Source organism: Diceros bicornis, chromosome 26 (genome assembly GCF_020826845.1).
Source record: "Diceros bicornis minor isolate mBicDic1 chromosome 26, mDicBic1.mat.cur, whole genome shotgun sequence".
NCBI lineage: Eukaryota > Metazoa > Chordata > Mammalia > Perissodactyla > Rhinocerotidae > Diceros > Diceros bicornis.
The window spans coordinates 22,179,583-22,205,897 of NC_080765.1; the positions used below are offsets into that span (position 1 = coordinate 22,179,583).

At 54.5% G+C, this 26,315-nt stretch overlaps 2 protein-coding genes across 7 annotated transcripts; one reads left to right on the forward strand and one right to left on the reverse strand.

Annotated features, from left to right (window-relative positions):
- Positions 1-214: 214 nt before the first annotated feature.
- RABEP2 (rabaptin, RAB GTPase binding effector protein 2) lies at positions 215-12,145 on the reverse strand. Of its 2 annotated transcripts, none has more exons than XM_058569764.1 (13): positions 11,489-12,145; positions 10,753-10,962; positions 8,296-8,453; positions 5,611-5,721; positions 5,175-5,525; positions 3,959-4,054; positions 3,769-3,867; positions 2,801-2,956; positions 1,767-1,944; positions 1,632-1,643; positions 1,487-1,542; positions 1,107-1,223; positions 215-666 (listed from the first exon to the last, which is right to left on the reverse strand). In XM_058569764.1, the coding sequence occupies exons 1-13, from the start codon at positions 11,547-11,549 to the stop codon at positions 565-567; spliced, it is 1,707 nt and encodes a 568-aa protein (XP_058425747.1). In that variant the 5' UTR covers positions 11,550-12,145; the 3' UTR covers positions 215-564. The 2 variants fall into 2 exon arrangements, with proteins under 2 accessions (XP_058425747.1, XP_058425748.1); XM_058569765.1 differs by having other exon boundaries at positions 11,479-12,145.
- Positions 12,146-15,129: 2,984 nt separating this feature from the next.
- CD19 (CD19 molecule) lies at positions 15,130-22,462 on the forward strand. 5 transcript variants are annotated; one of them, XM_058569769.1, is made up of 15 exons: positions 15,140-15,672; positions 15,920-16,177; positions 16,520-16,723; positions 16,853-17,143; positions 18,192-18,302; positions 18,576-18,624; positions 18,937-19,025; positions 19,386-19,499; positions 19,625-19,729; positions 19,815-19,883; positions 19,991-20,047; positions 20,141-20,197; positions 20,753-20,845; positions 20,947-21,048; positions 21,880-22,462. In XM_058569769.1, exons 1-14 carry the CDS (start codon positions 15,585-15,587, stop codon positions 21,036-21,038), a joined length of 1,677 nt encoding a protein of 558 aa, XP_058425752.1. In that variant the 5' UTR covers positions 15,140-15,584; the 3' UTR covers positions 21,039-21,048; positions 21,880-22,462. The 5 variants fall into 5 exon arrangements, with proteins under 5 accessions (XP_058425753.1, XP_058425752.1, XP_058425751.1 ...); XM_058569768.1 differs by lacking the exon at positions 21,880-22,462 and adding an exon at positions 21,185-21,867 and having other exon boundaries at positions 15,141-15,672; positions 19,988-20,047; XM_058569767.1 differs by lacking the exon at positions 21,880-22,462 and adding an exon at positions 21,199-21,867 and having other exon boundaries at positions 15,142-15,672; positions 19,988-20,047.
- Positions 22,463-26,315: the final 3,853 nt, after the last annotated feature.

A 26,315-nucleotide genomic window follows, 5' to 3' on the forward strand; every position in this document is an offset into this window, starting at 1 on the left:
GCTTGCAGGGACAAGGCGACCGACTGAGCTGAGCTGCTTATTTATTGAAAATAAATGACAGAACAGTCTGGCCTTGCCTCCGTGCACATCTTGGGGACAAGCATCTTAGTGTCATGCAGTTCAGAAAGCAGCTGCCTGTCCCAAGGTGCGCGTGTGGAGGGCCCACTGACAGACACAGACCCGAGGCTCCACCCCCCACTCTCAGCTCGGCTGTGCCTCGGGGGGCTGGACGACCGGTCATAACAGGCGTGGCTGTTAGTCTGGCTGGGGAGGCGGGCAGGAGGGTTGGGACTCAGAGGCAGCATGGCAGCCAGAAAGCTGCAGGGCTGAGCCTGCACCTTTGGTTCCAGAAGGGGATTGGGACCCTCACCCAGGTGTCATCCTTGGGAGCAGAAGGCCCAGCCACCCCTGGGAGGAGGCACTGGAGGGACAGAGCAGAGGTGGCCCTGTCACCTCCACCCAGGCTTGGAGAGGGTAAAGACTCCATTCTGAAACCCCCCAAGCCCAGGCCTCACAGTCCGGGAGTGGAGAAAGGCAGTCTCCCCAGGGCGGGCGGTTCTGCCCTCAGGTGTCCTGGATGTCCCTGACGTCCCTGAGGGGCGCCTCGTCCATGATGCTACGCACTTGCTCCAGACTCTCTGCCTGGCGGATCCGTTCCAGGCGCACCTGTGGGGTCCGGCGAGGGAAGCAGAGGGCCCTTGGTGGGGAAATGAGGCCCCCACCCCACCTGCCAACCCCTGAGGGGCAAGGGCCCAGGACCAGTGTACCCAGGCCCCAGCTCCCCCAACCCACAGCGAAACTGGGTTCATGGGAAGAAATGGGTCCTGAGAGAGCCACCTGAGGAAGTGTGGGCAGGGGCAGGTGGGGCTGACGTAATGAGCACGCTGCACGTCTGTGGGCCAGGCCCCGGGCAACGGTCTTCACGTGTCCGTCAAAGATGGACACACAAGATCTTCAACTTTTTTTTGAGCAATAGCTCAGAGGAAAGGATCATGCCGGCCCCAGAAGGAGGAAGAGGACTCCCCTGATTGGGGCACTGTCCTTGCGAGACCTAGGACAAGTCACCGAGAGTCATGCCAGCCTGGTGGGGAGGGGACATGCAGTACCTGCAGGGCCTGGGACAGTCGTACGAAGTCCCTCTGCACCTGTTCACTGGTCTCCAGCTCTGCCTGCAGCCGCAGCACCTTCGCCCTCTGTTCTGAGAGGAGGTCTGTGAGCTGGGCCTGTGGGATGGGGTGCAGAGCTGGGGCCTTGGGCCAGATAGGAGGGTATGTGGCCAGAGAAACAGGATGTCTGGACCGGGGAGCCCCTGCCACACCACCCCTGACTCTGACCTCTTCTGTGAGGCCTGAGCCTGGTGGCTGCCACAGGGCTTCCTGCTGCCTGGCCTGAGGGAGACCAAGGCCAGCAGGGGCCGGATAGTGTCTTCTCCACACTGCCGCCCCCTCCCCTGTCATCCCAGCCTGGCTCCTGAGTTCTGCCTCACCTTGCTCTGTTCCTGCTGGATCCGCTCCATCTCCGTCCTCAGGCTGCACAGGGAGGCTGGGAAGTCAGGCGGGGCAAGCCGTCAGGCCCACACCCTCTCTCCTTCCCCACCTGCCCTGACCAGCCGGGCTCCAGCCCCTACTCACCCTCTAACACCTCTGTGTGGAAAGCAAAGAAAGAGAGGTCAGGCTCGTTGGCGCACTGGCACCCAGGCGGTGCCCTGTGGGGAGGTCAGCCTCCCTGGGAGCGGGGGCAGGGTGGCTCGGCTCCTCTTCCCTCACCTGTCTCCTCCCGCTGCACCCTCAGCTGCCCCTCCAGGCTGGCCCTCGCCGCCGTCTCCTCCTCCAGGGCCTCCCGCAGCGTCACGATCTCAATCCGCAGGCGCTCAGCCTCGTGCTCCTGGGCCTGCTGATGGGCCCGTGCCTCCTGCCGCGTGCGGCACACCAGCTGCTGCAGCTCCTGGAACGGATGCAAGTCACCCGCTGGGCATGGGCAGGAGGAGTGGAGGCCACAGGGGCCACCTGCTCGATGGGGATTGTGGGGAGGGGAAAGGAAGGGAGGAAGAAGGAAACTTAAAAGGGAAACAACCCAAATGCCCATCATGGGAGAGTGGACAAAGACACTGGGACGGCAGTGAACATTCCACAGCAGCCACACCCCTCCGGCATGGTGGAGGACCCTCAGGAACGGTGCTGAGTGAAAAGTGCCAGGAGATGACCTAGAGCAAGACACCCTTTTATAAAGCTCAAAACCAACTCAAGTTAGCACTCCCTTGTCTAGGCAGACATGTATATGTAATAAGAACAATCCCCCAAAAGAACAAGGGAATGATAAAGCTCGGGAGAGCAGAAACAGAGCCTAGCAATACGGGGGGTGCACATAAGGAGATATCAGTTGTAGTTCTCAGGGCGAGCAAAGGTTCCGGGTGATCTTCCTATTTTTAATAAATTCAATCAACCAAGGCCATGCACAGATCAATGATGACAGCTTGTTATGACCAAAGATTATGATGAATTCAATTCTGTGGATCTCACGTGACTTACAAATAACCAACAAACCCAATTACTGCTTTCTTCACGTCAAGCATTCTGTCAACTCATTTTCTCTTCGTGCCAATGCTGAGAAGGTGGTGCGGTCCCATTTTTCAGATGAGGAAACTGAGCCTTAGAGAAGTCAAGTGAGTTGGCCGAGGTGACGCAGCTAATACACAGCAGCCCGGGTCTGTCCTCGAGTCCCATGGTCCCACGTCAATGCGTTGCTGCGTACAGAAAGGAAGGGCCGACAGGGTGGCCCCCAGCGCCCACACCCCCCTTACCGGCACGGAGCTGGGCAGCGATTCCTCTTGGCCCTCATCCTGCTCCAGGCCCCGGGGGGCTGAAGACGGCGGCTGCTCGGCCCGGAGCCCTTGGTTTTCCTCAGTCAGCCGCTTTACCTCGTGGCTCAGGCACTTGTGGGAGGTAGCCAGCTCTGCCTGGGGATGGACAGTTAGTACAAGGTGATGAGGGGGAGAGTCTCCGGTGCCCTGTGAGGGCAATTCCTGAACCCTCTCCTGGCCATTGCTGATAGCCAGAAAGCCCACGCCCTCCTCCTCTCCTGAGAAAGGAAGAAACACCCTTTGTTAAGTGTCTTTGGCTCCCAAGCTCCTTATACACCCTCCCTGATGACTTGGAGATCACACAGTGGCAGCCACTGGCCGTGTTAAATATTTTTTTAAGCTTAAATTAAAAAAATTGCTAACCTGAAAAACTGGGAGACTACTATATACATGACTGCATAGATTCCTGGCTTCTCTTGACAAATCAGAACACCCAGCAGCATGGTGCCCGCGTTCCCACGTGGCTCTAGTCCGGGAGCTGAGGAGCAGCAGGCCCTTTGCACGCACTCCTACTTGGCAATGCTGCCCCTTCCTGGCTCACACCTGGCCCAGTTCAATCATTCACATCTCCCATTTGGTCTCGGGAAGTATCTGACTTTGCAATCCCTGCTTTTAATCTTCACGACTCTGCAAGCTAGGTCCCATTATCTCCATTTCAAGGTGGCAAGGCTGAGGCTCTGAGCTGTGGGATCAGCTCAGGTTCACAGAGCGAGTGCATGGTGGGCTTGGTCTGAATGCAAAGCCTCTCCTCTGGCCACGGTGCCAGATGCCCTGGAAACCCTCTTATCCACCTGGCAGCAACTCCAGGACGAAGCCCGAGCGGCTGGGAGGCAGGACAGGTGCCTCAACCTTCCACGTGCCCCCTCAACCAATTCCCCTCACACTCCTGCTCCGGCGCCCAACCTCACCATCTGCAGCTGAACCCGCTCCTGGGCCTGGCTCACGGTCCCCTGCAGGGTCCGCAGCAGCTGCTCTGAGTTCTGGACCTGGGCCAGCAGCAACTGCATCTGTGGGTGGAAGGAGGCGAGGGTGAGATGGGGGCTCAGGAGGAGGCGGGGGCCAGAGGCCCCGCTGGGCTGGAGCGGAGGCTGGACCCACCTGCTTGGTGCAGTCTTCGTTGCTCCGTCTCAGACCCTCCTGCAGCTCGTCCCGCTCCCGGCTGATGCTCTCCAGGTCCTTCTGCAGCTGCCGCCCCTGCCACAGACCCTGGCCTCAGCCTCGCCCTCCAAGGGGAGGCCTTCCCTCCTCGCCACGCCTCTCATGCCTTGCCTTCTGCATCTCACTGGGTGGCGCCATCATCCACGCAGTCACTCAAGCCAAAAGCCCAGGAACGGATGCTGACTCCTCTCTTTTCTCCACTCCCCACGACCAACCCGCCAGCAGGCCCATTCCGCCTCCAAAGTGGATGCCAAACCCGCCCACTTCTCTCCACCTCTGCTGCCCTCTCCTGGTCCCAGTCACTACCTTCTTCTAAACTGTCAGGCATCTCCCAACCAGCCACCCCACTTCTGTTGTCGCCTCCTCCCCCCTACAGTCCATTCCTACAGAGGCCCAGTGATCTGCTAAAAGCCTAAAGCAGAGCAGGCTTTTCCTCAGCCTAAACCCTGCAGAGGCTTCCCACTGCTCCTTGTCTAAGATGCAAACACCACGGCAGGCCCCGGAGGCCAACCTCCTGCGGACTCTGCCTTCTTTCTTTTTTTTTTTAATAATTTTATTTATTTATTTATTTCCCCCCCCAAAGCCCCAGTAGATAGTTGTATGTCATAGCTGCACATCCTTCTAGTTGCTGTATGTGGGACGCGGCCTCAGCATGGCCAGAGAAGCGGTGCATCGCTGCGCGCCCGGGATCCGAACCCGGGCCGCCAGCGGCGGAGCGCGCGCACCTAACCGCTAAGCCACGGGGCCGGCCCTCTGCCTTCTTTCTGATCGTATCTCTCCTCTCCTCCTCCGTGGCCTTCCTGTTCCTCAGACATACTATAGCCTGTCCATCCTCAGGGCCTCTGAACTTGCAGTTCCTTCTGTCCCCGATCTTCGAAGCGCGCCTCTTTTTCACCATCCAGGTCTTAGTCTCCTGCACTGCCGGTCTCCACCTCCTGACCCTATTCAGTTTGTTCTGGGCGTCTCACCCTGCGACACCGTCTTCCTCGTGTGCCCATGTGCACGTCTGTGTCTGGCTCCCTCACTAGGAGGAAGCTCCCAGAGGGTGGAACCCCCAGCCCTAGCTCAGGGCCTGGACATAGCAGGTGTGCAGAGAGCATCTGCTGAAGGGAGAGACGGCGGCATGCAAGCAGGCCACCCTGCCCACGCCACTCACCTCCATTTGCAGCTGCTCCCACTGGTTGTCTGGGACAAGCTGGTAACCAGGAGGGGGCAGGTAGATGCCCTCGGGGACCAGGGTGCCCGTGGACACCAGGGAGGCTGTCTCTTCCTGCTCAGGGCTCAGGCCCTGGCGGCTCCGGGGCAAGGAGGCGCTGCTGCCGGCCCCACCGCCGAGGGCGAAGGAGGAGATCGAGGCGCTGTCGTCACAGTTGTGGGCAAAGGCCTCGGCCGCCGCACCCCCGTCTCCACTCAGCTCCTCGAGAGGCTCCAGCGGGGGAGACGGGTCCCGGGACAAGGACAGCAACTCCGTGGAGCCGTGCAGGGAAGGGGGATGCCGGGGCCGTCTCTAGGGAAAGGGGCAGGGAAGAGGCTGGGGGCCGGGGTCCTACAGCGCCCCGTCTTCCCTCAGCGCCCCCTGGCCGGCCCCTCACCTGGATCTCTTGAATCAGCTCCTCCGCCCTCAGCAGCTTCGCCTTCAGCTCCTCAATCTCCTGCTCCATGGGCAGCACGATCTCTCGCAGCTTCTCCGAGTCCTCATGGGCCTGGAGGGAGGCGGTCGGGCAGCGACAGACCCCTCCCAACTGCAGGACCCCTCAGGTCTGTGCAGAGCTCTCTCCTAATCCTCCCAAGAAGGCGCCATTCACCCCCATTTTAGAGACAAGAACACAGAGGCTTGGAGAGCTTGCAGGCCTTGCCCCAGGACACACGGTAGGTAAAGGGGCCAAGGTCACGCCTATCTTCCTGTTGCCCACTTGCTCACCACACTTCTTCTCCAGCAGCCATTTTTTCTTTTTCTTTTATCATAGAACCTCATGTTTTTAGTTGGACACATGGCCTAAATTCTAGAATACCATCTATTTCTCAGCTTCCGTGTAACTAAGCATGGTCACATGACTAAGTTCCAGCTAAAGAGATGTAAGCGGATGTGCCATGTGCAACATCCAGGATAACTCCTTAAAGGGAGAGGGCGTGCTTTTCTTTACTGCTCCTCCTCCTCTTGCTGGCTGGAATGTGGACATGATGGCTGGCACTCAAGCAGTCATTTTGGACCATGAGGCAGTAAGCTACCTATGGGAAAACAGCAACACAGAAGGAGCCTGGGTTCCTAATGACTTGTTGAGCTACCACATCAGTCCTGGAAATGTCTGCCTCTGGAATTTTAGAAAAATAAACTTCTATCTTACTTAAGCCACTGTTGATTTGGGTTTTCAAACCTCATCCTAACTGATATGACCTCCCACACTCCCATCACCACCAAATTGCTGGCCATTTCTTTTTGGTCTCTTTTCAGGTTTGGGAACCTGCTGAACTTGCACAGCCAACAGCCTCTGGACATCTTCACTTAGATGTCGCACAGCCTCCTCTACCCTAGGAGAGCCAAATCTGAACCAGCTCACGAGGCCATTTCTCCTCCCACAAGCACTTGGTCAGTGAGAATGGCCCTGCCACCCACCCAGCTGGGCAAGGCAGAAACCTGCCAGTCACCACCCTCTTCCAACTCATGCCGTTTCTACCTCTTGAATCACTCAAAAACTTGTCTCAAACAAGTTCAGTTTAACCCTCCAAATCTATGTGAACAGTTGCAACAGGCAGGGTAAGGTGGCCCAAACAACACACCTCTGAAGCCCTGGAATACATCTCTGCAGATGCCCACAGTGGCCGGACGCAGGAGCTGGGCCAGGACTGGAAGTGCCCGCCTCTAGGCCCGCTGCCCCTTCTGCTCTCCCAGGCGGCTCCAATTTAGCAGAGCCCCCTCCTTCACCACCCTGTGTAACTGCTCCCTAAGGGACACTCTGAAAGCAAGCAGCAGCCTCTGCTGGGAAGCCGTGGGTTAGAAGCCTTCCTTTCTTGGGCTACCATTTCATCTTTGTCTTTCCAACCAGGCGATTTCCTCCATCTCTCTCTGAGCCTCAGTTTCCTCATGCATAAAATGAGGTAAGTATCTGCCTCCCAAGGCTGCTGTGATGATCAAACGAGGTAACAACGTGAACTTGCTTTGAAAGATGAAGAGTTTGGGAGCCGGCCCCGTGGCATAGCGGTTAAGTGCACGTGCTCCGCTGCTGGCAGCCCGGGTTCGGATCCCGGGTGCGCACCGTGCACCGAGGCACCACTTGCCAGGCCATGCTGTGGCGGTGTCCCATATAAAGTGGAGGAAGATGGGCACGGATGTTTGCCCAGGGCCAGTCTTCCTCAGCAAAAAGAGGAGGATTGGCAGATGTTAGCTCAGGGCTGATCTTCCTCACAAAAAAAAAAAAAGATGAAGAGTTTGGTAATATGTGCTTCCCACTATTATTAATAACAACAATAATAAAAGAGGTAATATACCACAGAGATTAAGAACTAAACCTTTAGAACCAGACTGCCTAGATTTTTAAATCCCAAATCTGCTCCTTTTTATGTGCATAACCTGGGAAGAACTGAGCCTCTCTGAGCTTCACCTTACTCATCTGTTAAATGGACATAATGGGGGGAGAAGGGGAAAGATTGGGGAAACTGAGTCTGTCAGGCAGTGAGCACAGGGCCTAGTGCATGAAGGTATCCTTTTTTTTTTTGTGAGGAAGATCAGCCCTGAGCTAACATCCATGCCAATCCTCCTCTTTTTGCTGAGGAAGACCGGCCCTGAGCTAACATCTATTGCCAATCTTCTTCCTTTTTTTTTTCCCCCTTTTTCTCCCCAAAGCCCCACTAGACAGTTGTATGTTATAGTTGCACATCCTTCTAGTTGCTGCATGTGGGACGCGGCCTCAGCATGGCCGGACAAGCAGTGCGTCAGTGCACGCCTGGGATCCAAGCCCGGGCCGCTAGTAGCGGAGCGTGCGCACCTAACCACTAAGCCACAGGGCCGGCCCCCAATGAGAGGTATTCTTAAGTGTTAGCTCCCTTCCTCCTACACAACTTTCCCTAATTTTGGAGGTAAACGAACCTGGCCATCCCACTAGGAAGTGGCAAGCCACGACCCTGCCGAGCATGGAGCTGTACCTAGAATTATTACTGGGTGCCCTGCTCCCAATGACCTGGGAAGGGACACCAACAACCCCTCTGCTCTACGGTCACCTTTAGCTGCCTCAACATCTTTCCAAATCCCAGGGGGAGGGGTAGGCCATCCTAACGCCAACCTTTTCCATCTGCTTCTCCAAGGAGTCCAGGGGGTGAGCCCGGGACAGCAGCTGCTTCAGGCGGCCCAGCTCCCGCTCCTTCTCCTCGCAGTCCTGCTGCTGCTGCTGCCGCTCCTGCTTCAGGGTAGCGATCTGGGCTTCATAGCTGCTGATGGAGTCTGGCGGGGCGGGAAGAGCAGAGGAGAGAGGGGTCAGTGCACTGGCCCTAGCTGTGGGCGAGCAGAGGACTCTCCATCCCCGACGCTCTCCACTAGGCAATTGACCATGGCGGTTAGGACAGTGGGCTTTGTGGAGAGATGGCCCTGGGTAATCAGTTAGCCTCTCTGCATCAGTGTCCTCAGCCGCAAAATGGGGACACTTATGATTACCCCATGGGGCTGTTATAGGATCAAAGGAGATGACATCTGGAAGGTATTCAGCCTTCTTCCTGATACATAATAAATGCTGAAGATATGGTATCTACTCCTGTTAATATATACCAATAACAATCAATATCTAATAACAGTCATAAATATTTACTCTGGACTAGACTTCGAGCTGGGCTCTGGGAATAGAGAAATTAATCAAACACAAACCCCGACACCAGGAGCCCATGGTCCAACAGGGAAGGGAGTCGTGGAAATAGTTAGGAAGCAGTGTGAGAAGAGCTGCAAGAGGACCGTTCCTGGGCTTCTAGATCCCACAGGAAGGAGCCCCCCACTCGGCCTGCCTGGCCAGGACAGGACACAAGCAGGTGGAGAAGCAGGGAAAGAACCAGCACGAGCAAAGGCTCAGGGGCAGGAAAGTGGATGGTGTGTCTGAGACACGGTGGGCATGCTGAAAATTGCTGGAACGAGGTGCATGAGGAGAGATGCTGGAAAGGGTGGAGAGGGTGGCAGTGGATGGCTCCCAAGGCCTTGAATGCCACGCCAAGGAGTTTGGAATTTATCCTATAGGTCAGTGGGAGGTGGAGGTGATGTTGGGTGGAACACGGTCATTTTTTATTTGCATAGTTATTTATTTTAACGTGTATTACATTAGAAGTAAAGGTTCTGCTGCCTGAGTTCAAATCTTCTGTTGCTTTCTTGCTGTGTGACCTCGGGCAAGCTATCTAACCTCTCTGAGCCTTAGAGCTTCTTTTGTAAAATGGAGAGGGACAATAGTTTCTCCCTCCTAGAGACTGTTATGAAGATTAAATACTCATAAAGCATTTAGCTCAGTGCCTGGCATATAGTAAGTGCTCAATAAATGTTAGTTATTATCATTTAGGACACACTTAGTTTCTCTTATAGGGACAGGAAGTTTCCTTTAAATAAAGGTATGTTGGGCCAGCCCCGTGGCTTAGCGGTTAAGTGCATGCGCTCCGCTACTGGCGGCCCGGGTTCAGATCCCGGGTGCGCACCGACACACCACTTGTCCAGCCATGCTAAGGCTGCATCCCACATACAGCAACTAGAAGGATGTGCAACTATAACATACAACTATCTAGTGGGGCTTTGGGAGAAAAAAAAAAAAAAGGAGGAGGATTGGCAATAGATGTCAGCTCAGAGCCGGTCTTCCTCAGCAAAAACAGGAGGATTAGCATGGATGTTAGCTCAGGGCTGATCTTCCTCAAAAAAATAAATAAATAAATAAAGGTAAGTAAGTTTTTAAAAAGTGGATCTATTTAAAGAACAAATACGTAGTAGATAACGGTAAGTCGTCCGAGGAGAAAACCACACTGCACAAGTGGCAGGCAGATGCCTGCAATGTGAGAAGTCTGGAGCCAGAAGCGGCGGTTAGAAAGGGAAATGACATGGCGGGACAGGATTTTAGGAAGTTTACTCTGGAAGGCCAGACTACAGAGAGAGACCTGTGAGAATGCCGGGGCAACAGTCCCAGGGAGTTGACGAGAGCCGCACTACAGCAGTGGCAGTGGCAGCAGAGGAGTGGGACAGGACTGGAAGATCTTTCGGAGACTCTGCCCTCCGACAAGAGGAGAAGGGGGAAATCTGAGAAGCAGCTGGGGGATCTGCGGCAAGCGGAGCTGGTGCATCCCGGAACAGAGGACGGGAGGGAGCAAGGGAAGTCGGTGCCTGGGGGAGCAGCGTGAGGATTAGGGGTGTGGGCAGGGTTGTGGATTAGGGGTGCCTGGGGAAGGAAGGAAACCAGAGAATTAGACCGGTTCAGAGAACTGAGAAGTTGCTCATCTTCAGGGTTGATCAGTCATCAGTGAGGGACAAGAAATGACACGGGGCAAGGGATCAGGGAGAAGCTCCGAGCTAAAGTTAGCTAGAACTGACAGAGCTGTTGCTAGCACAGGCAGCGCTTCTATGCAAATTAGAAAAGGGCGCCCCTTCCTCTGGGCACACAGGCCCGCCCTGTGCTAGGCAGCCCTGCTAACCTACCCCATAGCTTATCTGTGCCCCTGACCCCTTGCTTGTCATGCACTCCCCCTTATGGGGCTAATGGGGGGTCTGGGAGGAGTCCCCACCTCACCTTTCAGGATGGCCTGCAGCGAGGCCACCTCTTCTTGGCATTGCCGCTGCACTGCGGCCACAGCTTCGGCCTTCGTGCTCTCGCTCACCTCCGCCACAGCCTTCATGGTCTCCATTTCTGCCAGGGCGCCTGCCAGCTCAGCCCGAAGCCGGCCGACCTCCCCGGACTCGGCCTCAACCTTTGCCCCATCTTGGGGCTTGGGGTCCAGGCCTGTGGGAGACAGGGAGCAGCCTCTCTTCCCATCACTCCCGGATCCCCAATACCCCAGGCCACCAAATCCGCAGGTCCTACAACCTGGTACGGCAGCCACGGTCCCGACTACTCCCACCTTCAGCGAGCCCCGCCCCGCTCACCTGGCCCCGCCCCTTCCCGCCTCCTTCTCACCTAGCTCTGCCTTGTGTTGCCTATAGTCCCACCTCTTTCCGGCCCCTCGGCTTACCCAATCCCCTCCTTTCTCTGACACGACCCCGCCCTTCCAGTGGCCCCGCCCCCTGCCCACCTGGTCCCGCCGCTTCCCTCGCTGGGTCCCACCTCTCACCTGCCACTGGCCCTACCCCTCGAATCTCCGGGCCACGCCCCCTCCACCAGCGGCTCCAGGCCCCGCCCCCTCTTCCCGGCGACATGGCCCCGCCCCTTTCTCCAGACTCCCCTCACCCCCCACCAGCCCCCAGCTGCCGAGCTCGGCCCCGCCTCCGGCTTCGCCGCCCCTAGCGTGCATGGACGCACCCTCACGTACCGGCCCCCAGCCGCCGTCGCCGGCCATCCTCGCCTGCGGCCGCCGGCGCAGCTGCCGCCATCGCCTCTGCGCAAACGGCGGGTTCCCGCACTCCCTGGTGACGGCGCTCACCGCTTCCGGGTCCTCTCGGCTGTTTCCGGATCCGCTCGGCTATTTCCGGACCGGCCCCGGGCTCCAGGCTGAGGCCGGAGTTGGGGGGGATTGCCGAGCTTCAGCCGAAGATTTCCGAGTGGACACCCGGCCGCGGCTCCAGGCCCCGCCCCCCTCCGCCTTCTTCCCTGGCAGCGCTGTTTAGGGAGGTCGCCCGTCCTTCAAACCCCGAAGAAATCCTTTCACCAAAGGCCTTCTGGTGTCTCCGCGTGACCTCGGAAGCTCTGCTCAAATTACACCTCCTCCGGGACCCTGCCGGCCTCAGCCTAAGGAGGGCGAAGCTCTCGCGTTCTCTCCGGAGCCCTGGAGCCAGCCTCTGGGTCGGCGCCTGGCCGCCCTTCCGCCCGAGCCTGGCTCACGTTACAGCGAATTGTGGCCTGGCGTCCCTGCACCTCCGCCCTCGTGGAGCGTCCCTCCGGGCAGGGCTGGGTCGGCGTCACTTTTCTGGGTCCCCGCGTAGTTAGTCGTAGAAATCAGAAACTTCCAGGTCCGCACTCCCACTTTGATATTGCACCAGTTACCGCTTCCTGCTAATCCCTCCTCCCCCTCCCAGTGCCTCTCAAACCCCTCCTCTCCCACCTCGGCCACTGCCCTAGGTCAAGCTCTCATTATCTGTGGCCTCTCCCTCCAAGAGCCGACCTGACATCTCCCCTTGGCCGGTGACAGGCAACTCAAACTTCAGTCCAGAGCCTTGATTCCCCTTCTCCCAAACCTGTTTCTCTCTCTGTAAAGTACACTTCAGGAGCCTGGAAGTCCTTGAGTCTTCGTGTCCTCCCGCAAGTCCTGTAAGCTCTACCTCCAAAGGACTGAATATTCCAGAATGTGTCCCTTTTTCTTCTTGTCCAGCGCTAACACCCAGCCCCAGGCTCCATCTTTTTTCTCCTGAACTTCCACAATGCCTCCTAACTGTTCCCCCTGTGTCGCCTTTTGGCCTCTTTAGTTAATTCTCAAAGCAACTAGAACCATCTTCGTAAAACATAGATCATGTCTTATAGCTGCTTAAAATCTAGTTCAGTCCAATTTGAAAATGGGCAAAGGACACAACTAGACATTTCACTGATGTCACAGATGGCAAATATGCGCATGAAAAGATGTTCAACATCATTAGCCATTAGGGAAATGCAAATTAAAGCCATAAGGAGATATCACTACACACATATCAGGATGGCTAAAATAAAAAACGAGTGATAATACCAAATGCTGGTGAGTATATGGAGAAATGGGGTTTCTCATATATTCCTGATGGAAATGTAAAATGGGATAGCCACTCTGGAAGAGAGTATGACAGTTTCTAACAACACTAAACATGCATTACTTGAACATACCAAGCTTTTCCCCACCTGAGGTCTTGGCTCAGAAGTCACCTCCTCTGCATGGCCTTCCCTGACTGCCCTGTCTAAAGTAGCCACCTTATTACCTGTTCACCATTAGATCACAGCAGAGACTTCTCACCATCTGAAGTTGTTTATCGGTTAACTTGTTTATTACCTGTCCCCCTTAACCCTTCTGTGGCCCCAAAACTTGAATCAAAGCTCCATGAGATTAGGAACCTTGTCTTTCTTGTCTCCTGCTGTTTCCCCAGCTCCTAGCACCGTGACTGATAAATAAACGTAGTAAATAAACATTTGGTGAACAAATGAATGAATGAACACTTTCCTTACTGATCTCTCTGGTCTCCTGCCAATTGCCTGTCCACACTGCAGCCAGTGGGAGTTTTAGAAAATGCAAATCTGGCCAGGTCAACTCCTGGTTTGTAAATCCGCAGTAGCTTACTGCCCTCAGTAGCTTCCTGTCCTCAGACTCTCTGTGTACATGGCAGGGTTTCTTGGGAAGGGATGACTGTAAATAAGGCTCCAGTCAACTATCAGGTTTGGATTTTATCCTGAGGCCCTGGGAGCCACTGAAGGCTGTTGAGCAGGGGAAGCACATGACTAATACTGAGGAAGCTCTCTGTGTGGCATGTAGGTGGGAAGCAAAGAGATAGAAGACAGAGAGCCCACAAAAGAAGCTGTTGAAATGGTTCTGATTGGGAAGCGAAGAGTCCAAAAAGAGGAGAAAGTTGATTCTGGAAATATTTAGGATAGAAAGTGGACTAGCCTTGGTGACTGATGGCATGGAGGGAAGAAAAAAGAAAATTTTCTTTCACTCTTCCTACCTTCCTTCTTTTATACAACAAATAGTTATTAAGCACCTGCCGGATGCCACTGAACAAGACAGTAAAGATCCCTGTTGTCGCAGAGGGAACATTCTGGAACAGGAGGCAGGTGAGAAGACTAACAAATAAACAAGCATGCTTTGGGGTTGGACAAATGCTGGGAAGGAAATAAAATGGGTGTGAGATCAAAAGTACCCGGGGGATCAGGGAAGGCCTCTCTGAGGAAGTAACATCTGAACTGAGACCTGAGTGAAGAAAATGAGCCAGTGGAGCAGAGAGCTGGGAAATGTAGATAGGGGAGGCCTCACTCAGGCCTTTGGAGGCCATGGTTTGGAGTGTTTTTTAAGTGGATGAAAAGCCACGGAAATGTTCTAAGCAGGGGACCGATATGCTCCAGCAAGAAGACTGCACGTGAGGCAGCTGGGAAGCTAATGAAGGGGTTAGAGAGATTTTTGTGGAATGCAAGGCAAATGGGGTCCTGCCACCTCACCCTCTCCATTCCCCAATGCCCTTCTCTTCCCCCCTTCCAGCCAGCCCAACGCCATCAAAGGGAAGTAAGGGCCCTGCCAGCTGGGGGGTCCCCTGGGGTTTGCCTGAAGCAAACAGGAAGCCACAGCCCAGTGAGCCGGGCCTGGGAACCGGCAACTGAGAAAGTAGGTCTTCGGCGTCCCTGGACCCTTTTCCTGAGTGACTGCGGCGGTGAGAGACACAGAGATACACATGCACATACAGAGAGAGAGGCCGGGAGAGAGAGACGGGGGGAGGAGGGGAACAGATTTAAGAGTCCAGACTCCTGGGGTCTAGTGCTCACTGTACCCCCAGCTTACTGTGTGATCTCGGGCAACCCCCTGCCCTTTTGGAGGCCTCAATTTCCCCATTTCCAAATGGGTTCCTTCCATAAGTGAAGCAGGGCTTTCTGGGGAAGAACTGGAGAGAATGGGGCATTCATCATCAGTCATTTCTCAGGGCCGCTGCAAAGGAGCTGCTGTGGCAGTCTGGCTGGAGCTCTTGGCCGTTAATTGATGCTGTCTCTCATTAAGGGAGGGCCTACTATGTGCTGGGGGCAGGGCTAAAAATGCCGTATGTATATTGTCCTGTGTGATCCTCACAAACAATATTTGATAGTACTATTATTATCCCCACTTTACAGAGTGAGAAACTAAGGCTTAGAGAGATGAAGAAATTTAGCCAAGAGGTGGAGGCAGAAAATTCAAAGACAGGTCTGCCACATCCCAAAGTATGTGAGGGGCTGGTTGTATGGAGGTGGGAGGGGGCCCAAGAATGTTGGTTGAGTGAATGAATGGCGTGTGTGTGTGTGAGGAGAAGTGGATTTAGAGCCTGGGGTTGAAGGAGAGAGGAGGAGGAGAAGGCGGGAGCCCCTAAGACTGGATCCACTCATTCAGCAAATATTTATTGGGCGCCTACGATGTGCCAAGCACTGTTCCAGGGTGCCGTGCATACATACAGTGGTGAACAAGTTGAAGTCTTTGCAGCAAGGGGCTCACATTCTAGTTGGGGGAACAGAAAGTGACCAAGTAGACACACAAATAAGATCACTTCACATGGTGGCAAGCGCTGGGATGAAAATAAACCAGTGTAGCAGGGAGGAGATGAGTTTTGTGGGTCTGGAGGGGTGCATGGAGAAGGGGGCCTGAGGCATGACCACCCCTTCCTCCCCGGGGGGACTGCCTGCCCGCCCCCGCAGACACCCATGGTTCAGTGCCCACCGGGCCCCAGCCTGCCCCAGCATCCCCCGCGGCGAAGCTGGGTGCCGCGGGGAGTCTGGCCACCATGCCACCTCCTCTCCTCCTCTTCTTCCTCCTCTTCCTGACTCCCGTGGGAGGCAAGGCCCAGGAACCACAGCTGGTGGAGGCTAAAGGTATGTCCAAAGGGCAGAGATGGAAGGAGTTGGGGCTGGAAACCTAGGTTCCGCCTGGATGCCCTTGGCCAAGTAACTTACCCTCGCTGAGCCTCCATTTTCTTGTTTGTAAAATTCAGGGAGGCTTTGGAAGAACTCTGAGGGCTCATCTGCTCCCAGCTGCTGGGGTCATTGGGTTTATAACCCAGTGTGAGGAGGGAAGAGGGCTAGGGGCTCCTCTCACTCTCCCCGCACCCTCTCTCCACAGAGGGAGACAACGCTGTGCTGCCGTGCTTCAATTCCCCAGAGGGTCACTCGCAGAAGCTGGCCTGGTTTCGGGAGACGGCAGCTTTCTTAGCGCTGAGCCCAAAGTTACGAGACCTGAGCATTCAGAAACAGCCCCTGGGCATCATGCTGCTCATCTTGAACGTCACTAACCAGATGGGGGGCTTCTACCTGTGCCAGCCAGGGCCCCCTTCTCCGCAGGCCTGGCAGCCTGGCTGGACAGTCAGCGTGGAGGGCAGTGGTGAGGTCCGGGCTGGGGCAGGGAGGGTTAGATGAGAAGAGGGAGGCCCACCATGGATGGAGGAGTTCCAGCAGCTAAAATGGATCTAGAGGGAGGGGCTGGAGGGTCTGAGGGACAAGCAGAGAGCCAGTTTTAGGTGGCTCCTAAAAACGGCGGCTTTGTGACTTCAACACTGAGATGCTCCGTATCTCTCTGTCTTTCACTCTCTTCTCTCTCTGTCTGAGTTCCCGTTTCTCTGTCTCTCTCTGGGTCTTCGTCTCCATTTGTCTCTGCCTTTCTGGGTCCCTGTATCTCTTTTTCTCTCTTGGATGTCTCCGTATCTGGTTCTGGGTCTCTTCCCAGGGGAGCTGTTCCGGTGGAATGCCTCAGACCTAGATGACCTAGGCTGTGGCCTGGGCAACAGGCCCTCAGAGGGCCCCAGGTCCTTTCCTGGTCACCCCACAAGCTCCCAGCTGTATGTGTGGGACAAAGACCAACGTAAGATCTGGAAGACAGACCTTAAATGTGCCTCAAATAGGAGCAGTCTGAACCAGAGCCACACCCAAGGTAAGGTACTGAGGAGATGCCAGGAAGTGCGGGATCTAAGGGTGTGGGTGGTGATTAGGAACTGGAGGGTTTGTGGGGGAGGATACCCCAAGGACTACTCTTTCCTAGCTTTAGCTCTCCCTGCCCCAGACCTCATCGTGGCCCCTGGCTCCACACTCTGGCTGCCCTGTGGGGTGCCGCCCGACTCCCTGGTTAGAGGCCCCGTCTCCTGGACCCACGTGCATCCCAAGAAGAAACCCTCATTGCTGAGCCTAAACATGACGGAGGATGCCCCAGTCAGAGAGATGTGGGTCCTGGGCACCCTCAGAGGAGGGGCTGTTCTGTTGCTGCCCCAGGCCACAGCTCAAGATGCAGGCACCTATTATTGTTACCTTGGCAACATGACCCTGGAGATAGAGCTGAAGGTCACTGCTCGGTCAGGTAGAGTTTCTCCCAATTGTGGGGTATCTGTGTGGGGCTACTGAGAAGAACTAGAAGCCAGTCAACCTTGGCCCCCCAACCTGAGGGCTAGTACCAGCCCCATCCTGAACCCCACCCTCTACACTGAATGCTGACTCCACCTCCTTCCTCCCTTGCTTCCCAGACACCACTTTTCTGGTCTTCTACTACCACTGGTTGCTCCTTCCCATCAGTTTTGGTAGAGTCTTCCTCCCCGACTCCTCACTGTTGGAGCCCTGAGCCCTCTTCTTGCCCCTGTCTACATTCTCTCATGCTTGTCTACACACTCTTCCTGTTTGACCTCCTTTACTCCCATGGCTCCTTAGGCCACCACGCTTTGGTGACTCGATTCTAGGCTCCATACCCCCCACACCCAGCCATCTCCTGGAATTGCCATTTGATGTCCCATGGATGCCAGACTCAACATATACAAAATCAAACTCAACATCTTCCCCAGGCATAGTCTTCTGGGTGGCCCTGTGTAAGCGAAATACACTACCACCTGCCCATATGCCCAAGCCAGGAACCTGGGCATCTTTCCTTTTCTTCACCCATCCATCAGATTGGTCACAATGTTCTGCCCATTCTGTCTCCCTTAATACAATCCTACCATGCTACCCTAACCACAGTTCTCAAACTCTGCGTCAACTTTCACTCCAAACTTGACCTCAGCACATTGCTGCATCCCACCTCTAACCTTGTGGACTCGACTCTGCCTTTCACTTTGACCCTGGCTGTCCTTAACTGCAGCAGGAAGCTGATCGTCCTGCTTCCCTTAATCCTAACATTGCCTCTGACTATAGTCATGGTTTGTTCATGGTTTGCTCAATAGATACTACCCCAAGCCCCATGTCAGGCTCTGTGACACAGTCCCTGACCTCAGAGGGAGGGAGAAGAGCCCTCCTTGTAGCTTGGGACTTTGAGGATCTGTGTCTTGCCCTGTCCCCCAGACTTATGGCCCTTTGAGGTCTTGAAGCTGGGAAGCAAGATGCCAGCCTGAGGTCCTCGTCTCATAGCTCCTTCCCCCTAGCTGTATGGCATTGGCTGATGGAGACTGGTGGCTGGAAAGTCCCTGTTGCGACTTTAGTTTATCTGATCTTCTGCCTGGGTTCCCTAGTGGTCTTTCTTCATCTTCGAAGAGGTGAGTCATGTCCCCCAGCCGGTCTGCCCAATCTTCCTCAGGAAAGCCCATGTGGGCCAGTCTGACAACCATCTTTCTCTCCTCCCCTACCTCCCCCACAGACCTCAGAATCCTGCCCACAGCTCCTCCTCTAAACCCCTTCGAAACTTCCCAGACCCCTTGGAATTTGAACTCCCATCTCCTCCATTGACCCAAGTGACCTCCTCAGCACCCCCTAAATCTTCACCCTGCCAAGCAGCCCCTCCTCTGATCACTCCCCTTAACTCCCACCAGCCCTGATCCTGAGGAGGAAAAGAAAGCGAATGACTGATCCCACCAGAAGGTAATGATGCTGTGTGCCCCCCCAGTCTCCCACTCCCGCACTTGCACTTTCTGCTTCTGTTTCCTCTCCTCAGGGTGTCTTTTTTCCATCTCTACGGTTACTGTCCACTCTTCGAAGCCCAGCTGCAAAGCTACCCCCTCTGTAAAGACCTCCTTGGAGTGATCCCAGACCCCTCTGTAGGCTGTCCCAGCACAGAGGAGCTAATTACAAGCGACCACATTTTAACCTCCGGGGGCCTGGCCTGAATCTTGAATGTGTCTCTCATTCCCCTTCAGGCCTGGCCTCACAGGGCAACTCCCCTTCCTCCACCAGGTTCTTCAAAGTGACGCCTCCCGCGGGTACCGGCGCCCAGAACCAGTATGGGAACGTGCTCTCCGTTTCCACGCCCACCTCTGGCACGGGTAGGAGGACCGTCCGGTCTCTGACCCAGAGCTAGAGGCCCACCCACTTTCCTCATCTCTCAATCCCTGAGCTCCAAGCTCGGAGCTCCGCCTTCAGAAAAGAGCCCGCCCCGGGGTGCAGAGTCCGCCCAAGTTTGAGCCCCGCCCCCAGAGCCAAGTCCCACCCCCAGAACTCATAGCCCCGCCCCAGGAGTAGGGACCTGAAGTCGTGTTCCGAGAGTGGAACCACCCCGAGACTTGAGGCCACGCCCCCTAGAGTTAGATCCCGCCCCCGTGGATCACGGCCCCGCCTCGCAGACCCTTAGCCCCGACCGCCCCCGTCTCTACTCACCTGCTTCCCTACAACGCTTCTCTCGCCAGGACGTGCCCTGCGGTGGGCTGCAGGCCTGGGGGCCGCCGACCCGTCCTCTGGAAACTCACGCAGCCACGTCCAGGAGGCCAGAGCCACCGGGTCCTGGAGCCCGCCGGGAGCGGGTGATTGGCAGTGGGGGTCGTTACTCACGTGGGGGGTGTTGGAGCGGTCTGTGGCAGGAATAGTGGACTGGGGCCTGGAGGAGGGGGGCCGTGACTCGGTTCCCACCTCCATCCCCAAACCCCAGGCCCAGAAGAAGAGGAAGGGGAGGCCTATGAGGAGCCGGACAGTGAGGAGGGCTCCGAGTTCTACGAGAACGACTCCAACCTTGGGCAGGACCAACTCTCCCAGGGTAAGACTGCCCTCCCCCAGGACTCCCCTAACTTCTCAGCGTGGGGCTGTGGGCCCTCGCTGGACCCTCCCTCCTTCTCCACCAGACGGCAGCGGCTATGAGAACCCTGAGGACGGGGCCTTGGGTCCTGAGGATGAAGACTCCTTCTCCAACGGTAATTTGGGATCCTTGAGGGGCCTCAGAGACTTGGGAGGATCCACAGGTCTGTGGAGCCCCTACAGGGCAGGAGTGGTCCCTGGAGTTCTCTTTTTTCTGCAGCAGCTGAGTCTTATGAAAATGAGGATGAAGAGGTGGCCCAGCCAGTCACCAGGACAACAGGTGTGTGTGAGGATCGTCACGTTCCTGCTAGGGGTGATGGTGTGTGTGACCAGGAGGCCAGGGGGAATAGTGACTTCCTTCTTCCTTTTCCAGACTTCCTGAGCCCCCATGGGTCAGCCTGGGACCCCAGCAAGGAGGCAACCTCCCTTGGTGAGAAATGCTTGGGACCTGCCTGCCTTGCCCAGATTGGGTTGACCTGGCCTCAGCTCTGACCAGGCCCAACCTTGACCTTGACTCTGACCCCTAACCCAAAGCCAATCCTGACCTTAGATTTGACTCCTAACTCTAACCTCAACACCGACCCCAACCCCAGTCTTGACCCCCCCTGTTTACTCCATCCCTAACCATGAACATTCCAGCCTGCACTTGGACCTCCATCTCATCCCAGCCCCAATGCAGACTTCAGCTTTGACCCTAGCTCTCTCTACAACGTCCTCATGACCCTGACTTTGACTCCTTCCAATTCTGTTCTTGACCCTTTCTCTGACCGTGACCATAATATAACACATACCTGATCGAACCCTACAACTAAAAGGGCCCTGAACCTGATGCTGACCCTAATCACTTCTTCCTAGTACAACATGGGTCAAGCCTTCCAGCTTCCTCTGCCCCTCAGACTCCCTCCATATCTTAGGCAGCACTTCCCTTCCCCAAGTCCCCAGTGTAGCTCCCGGGCCTCCAACTCTCCATCCCCTGTCCAAGCAGGGTCCCAGTCCTATGAGGATATGAGAGGGATCCTGTATGCAGCCCCCCAGCTCCGCTCCTTTCGGGCCCAGCCTGCCCCCAATCATGAGGAAGGTGGGTGCTTCTACTGCTGTCCCCTCTTGTCCTCTGAGGCTGACCCCCTCCCAGCCTCTTCCAGCTCTATCTGTATCTTACTCCCTACTGGTCCTAACCAGATGCAGACTCTTATGAGAACATGGATAATCCCGACGGGCCAGAACCAGCATGGGGTGGAGGGGGCCACGTGGGGACCTGGAGCACCAGGTGATTCCCTTCAGGTGAGCTGGGAACTGCCCTCTAAGGAAGGGGGAGAAGGAAGGAGATGAGCAGGGATGGAAGTGGGGTGCTGGCTCTCAGGGCGGCAGAAGGGAAAGAGTTCCCACAGCCTAGCTCCTGGACCCCTCCCCGTCACAGTTTCTTCTACATAGCCTGGGCCTCCTCAGGCCCCTGAGATCCATACCTGACTCTGAAATCTGGGAGCCCAAGCAGATGGTGTCAACCTCTGGAACGATGTTGCTCAGGATGTGTGTACCTGTGTGTGTGTACACAAGCGAAACTTTGGCCCCCTTTGTGCTCCGAATAAACTTAATGAGCTCTTCCAATCCTGTGATGTAGTGCCCTTGTGTGGGAGGGGAAGGGAAGATGAGGATGGGTGTACTCCCATCCCCTCTCGAATCCCGCAGAGGAGAGAGAGCTACATTCCAGTTACAACAGGGCCTTTTCCCTCCTGTGGCTAGGCCTGCACTCATTTCCCTCATTTGCCTGCCATTCCCACCCTCCAGTTATTCAATCATTGTTCATCCAGCGGTTGTGTGCTGGGTGCCCAGTGGAGAGGAAACAATCCAGGAGTCATCCCGGACATAATCCTTACACTAACCTCATAAAGTTATTGAGCACTTATGTGCCAGGATTGTGTCAAAGTATTTTATATTTACGTGTATTCGCATATTTTATCTTCGCAGACAACCCTATTTCATAGATGAGGAGACTAAGGCAGAGAAGCTAAATAACTTGCCCAGGCTCATCTAGTTAATAAGTGCTGGGGTCAGGACTTAAACTCTGGCAGTCTAATTCCAGAGCCTATATTCATCTTGACACTCCCCTCCTAGGTGCGATTTTGTAGATGGGAAACCTGGTGTCAGAGAGGCCAAGTAACATGTGGAAGGTCACACAACTAACACTTCACAGAGCTGCATGTGAATCCAGAAATCTGGCTGCAGTTCTAGCCACTGTGCCTACTACCTGATAAACTGCCTACTTCTAATATAAACCATGAACACGAAGACTCTCAGAGCTAAAGTCTCCAGGCCCTGCACCATGCTGTAGCAAGCTCCACCACACCCAAATTCTTGTCTCCGGCAAAGGTGGAATCACTCACTGATGTTCCCGATGTCTTCTGCCTGGTCTCCGTGCCACCAGTCTCCCCAGCCCTGGTGGTCCTCTGAGACCTAAGACTGGCATCTGAAACCCAGAGAAGTTTCAATGCTTTTTGTATGACTGACTAGACTTTTTCGGTATCTACATTTTTCTTTCTGGAGTTCCTTTTTTTTGCACCAGTTCTTTCTTCATAATGTCCTGTTTTTGTTTCAGAGACTCTCTTCCTTCTTTATCGCTCAACCTTTGTAATTTGCTGTATCTGTATAAACAAACAAATTAAACTGAAAAAAAAGAAAAGAAAACATTATTATTACACGCCTGGCGTTGTTCTGAGTGCTTTACAGGTAGCATCTCGTTTGATCTTTACAACAATCCTGGGGCCGGCCCAGTGGCATAGCTGTTAAATGCGTGCGCTCCGCTGATGCGGCCTGGGGTTTGGATCCCGGGTGCGCACCAATGCACCACTTGTCAAGCCACGTTGTGGCAGCGTCCCATATAAAGTAGAGGAAGATGGGCATGGATGTTAGCCCAGGGCCAATCTTCCTCAGCAAAAAGAGGAGGATTGGCATCGATGTTAGCTCAGGGCTGATCTTCCTCACAAAAAATAAATAAATAAAATAAAAATAAAAATAAAAATCCCAGATCTAGCTCAGCGTTTACACCCCCACCTTACCCTTCAGCTAAAATAAGCTCTCCATATTCCCATAATCCCAGCCATTCTCCATTATCTTTCATCCAGCCTGTTTCATTCATTTAGGTTTCCTGCCTGTGCCTGAAGCATTTGAGCATGTGACTCCTGCTGAAAACATCCTGCCTTCTTGAGGGTGAATCCATGTCGGGGTCTTCTCTGTGCCCCTGGGACCCAGCCAGGGGATGGCAAAGATCAGGAGCTCAGGAAGTGAGTGGGGAAGGAGGAGGGAATGAAGGACTGGAGAAAGTCCTGAGATTCAGGGTGCAGAGGATGGAGCCACTCCTGTGGGCTCTGCCACCCGGGGAAGCCTCGGGGGAAGTGGAGGAACAGAGGTGTGCTAACTCCAGCCCCGTGCTCCGGAATCAGACTCTCTGGGTTTGAATCCCAGCTCCGCTCCTTAATAACTGTGTGACTCAAGCGGTCTGTGCTGTAGCTTCCTGGTCTGCAAAATAGGGATAATAACGCTAGCTGCCATAATAAGTCCTAACTGAGATGTAAAGCACATGACAGCAGCATTGTGGGCACTCAAACATTAGCCATTATTTATTTATTTATTTTTGCGAGGAGATCAGCCCTGTGCTAACAACTGCCAATCTTTCTCTTTTTTTGCTGAGGAAGACTGGCCCTGGGCTAACATCCGTGCCCATCTTCCTCCACTTTATAGGGGACGCCGCCACAGTGTGGCTTGCCAAGCATTGCGTTGGTGCGCACCCTGGATCCAAACCGGCGAACCCGGGATCCAAACCGGCGAACCCTAGGCCGCCGCAGTGGAGCGCGCGCACTTAACCGCTTGCGCCACCGGGCCAGCCCCAGCCATTATTATTATTTGGCATTTATCAAGGGCCTACTGTGTGCCAGGAGCCAGAGGCACCAAGACCCATTTGGATTGTGCAGAGAGACCTGCTCAGGAGGAAGCCACATCCAAAGCTCCTCAGCTTCCCACCCCATGACCAGGTGTTTTGGCAGGGACTGGACTTATAGCTCTTGAGCAAGGTTTAGGGAGAAGGAGGCTTGAGGGACGTTTCAGGCCCTCAGGCCCACCCCTGCTTCCCTCCTTTGCAGTGGCCTCCCAGGTGGGGCCTAAGGCTGGCAGAAGGGCTTTTGGCGCAACCTCTATGCTTCCACCCTGGCTACAAAGAGTGGCTGAAGGTTTGCTGGGGCTGGAAGGTCCTTGGAGTTCCCCCTGTCAGAGCCTAGGAGCCTTTGTTCCCTGGGAAACAGCCTCACCTGCTGAGGTTGTGCACCTTCAGTCTTGGCCTGGGCTGAGTCTGCGTGGGGGATCTGAGGTGTGAGCTGACTGATTCGGGGTGTATGTGTTACCAAACCAGGTTCATTGCCTGCCGCACAATCATGCCAATCACCAAGACGACGAGTTTGCAAAGAGAAAGGATTTACTCACAAGGCAGCCAAGTGAGGAGGCGGGAGAATCAATTTCAGATCCACCCCTCCGAAAATGGAGACTCAGGGATATTTATGGGGTAGGGAACAAGGTGGTCTGAAGTGTGGGAATAGATGATTGGAGATAAGGAGAAATGAGGTAATTGATGATCTGTGCAAGCATAATCAAGCTTCATGCCTCTTCATAGGACGCATGTTCACAAAATGGCGGCATTACCATAACCTAAGGGTGGAGTTTTTAGCTCCTTGGCGTCAAAAAGGTCACTTCTTGAGCATTTGTGCAGGTCCAGTTGATGGTTGGCTCAACCAGCCTGAACTGGACAAGAGGTCTGAGTTCCTGAAAAACCACTCTTAATTACTCTGTTGATAAGATGGGGTCAGTTGAACTGGTCCTGGAGGGCCCTCAGTTACATATGTGTGGGGGATATCAGTGTGGCAGAGGAGGGGGATGGGATGGGATGTGGGTGATGGCCAAGATGCTGTACTGGATGGATGTGTGAAGTCCGAGTTATGTGAACATTATGTGTGTGAGAGGCAGGTGGTAGGGGTGTATGCTGTGTGGGTATCGTGTGTGCAGTGTGGTGTGGGCTGTATGGTGTGAGGTGTCAGGGGTCATGCAGTTGGACGTGATATGAGAGGTATGAAGTCTTGAAGGGGTGTGTCTGCTGTTGGGGTGCATGTCATGCAGGAATTGTGAGTAAGGTAGATGTGTGGAGGAAATGTAGCTTCTGAGGTGCGTGATATTGTTGGTGGGTGTGCTGGGGAAATATAACAAACAAAGAAAATCTCCCAACTCAGAAAACCTCTCCACGGAGGTAAAAGAGACAGAAAACAGTTTTTTTATTGAATAAGCATGAAACCAGAATGTGATGTGTGTCACAGGCAATCTGCCAAGAGACTGCAAAGGCAGAAGGAACTCTCACCCTTATTATATGGCCAAGCAGGTACAGCCCATTATTCTGTTTTCTTTTTGTGTGTGTGTGTGTGAGGAAGATCAGCCCTGAGCTAACATCTGCCAATCCTCCTCTTTTTGCTGAGGAAGACTGGCCCTGAGCTAACATCCGTGCCCATCTTCCTCCACTTTACATGGGACGCCGCCTCAGCATGGCCTGACAAGCCGTGCGTCGGTGCGTGCCTGGGTTCCGAACCTCGGCCGCCAGCAGCAGACTGCGCGCACTTAACCCCTATGCCACGGGGCCGGCCCCTGTTATCCTGTTTTCAAGATAAATTTTCAAAACCCATATCTTGTTTTCAAGATAAACAATAACTAGGCCTCAAGTAAGAGGACTTGACAACCACTTTGGTCACACATAGTTCATCCTAACTTTATCACGGTAACTGGCTTTTATCCGGAGAGAAATACACTTCTCACTTCCTTTGTGACAGGAGGTAGTTTTATATATTGCAGGAAAGCCCCCATCAAAGTTAGGCTGTTATTTTCCCCCAGAAACTGGGAGACTGGGAGCTATGTCCCTTGATGTTTGCATTTCAAAAAGATGGCTACCAGGTCCTGGAGTTCCTGGGTTATGAGACTAGCAAGAGCCTTATTTAGCCATAATAAAGCTTTACATACATTTGAAAAGGACGGAGAAAGAAATTCTGAAAGAAAACGGGGAGTGGGGAGAAGTCACATCCCCTATTTTCAACATGGAGAATTAAGCCTCTTATTTTTCATTTGTATTTGCCCTTCCAGGTGTTGTTTGTGAGGCGTGTAGGTTGTGGGAGGGTGTTGCGTGAGTGTATGTTGTGTTGACACTGTGCGTGAAGTGTGTCTGTGGGGGTGCCTGGTGTGAGGGGGGGTATGTATGCTGTTGGAGGTAATTCGAAGACTTGGGTGGTGTTGAAGTGTTGGTCTGGGGTGTGCACTGTGAGGATTCTGCACGTGAGGAGGGGCGTGTGCGAGGGGTTGGCGTTGAGTGGAATTACTCAGCCCACAACACGGTTGGGGGAAACAATAAAGGGGATATCCGTGAAGTGTGAGGCCTAATTCCGTGGTTTCTAAAATGCTGTCCTCAATCTTCCTTCCGCCTCTCTGTAGTCAGGGCTTGAGGACTACAATTCCCAGCATGCCCCGCTCCT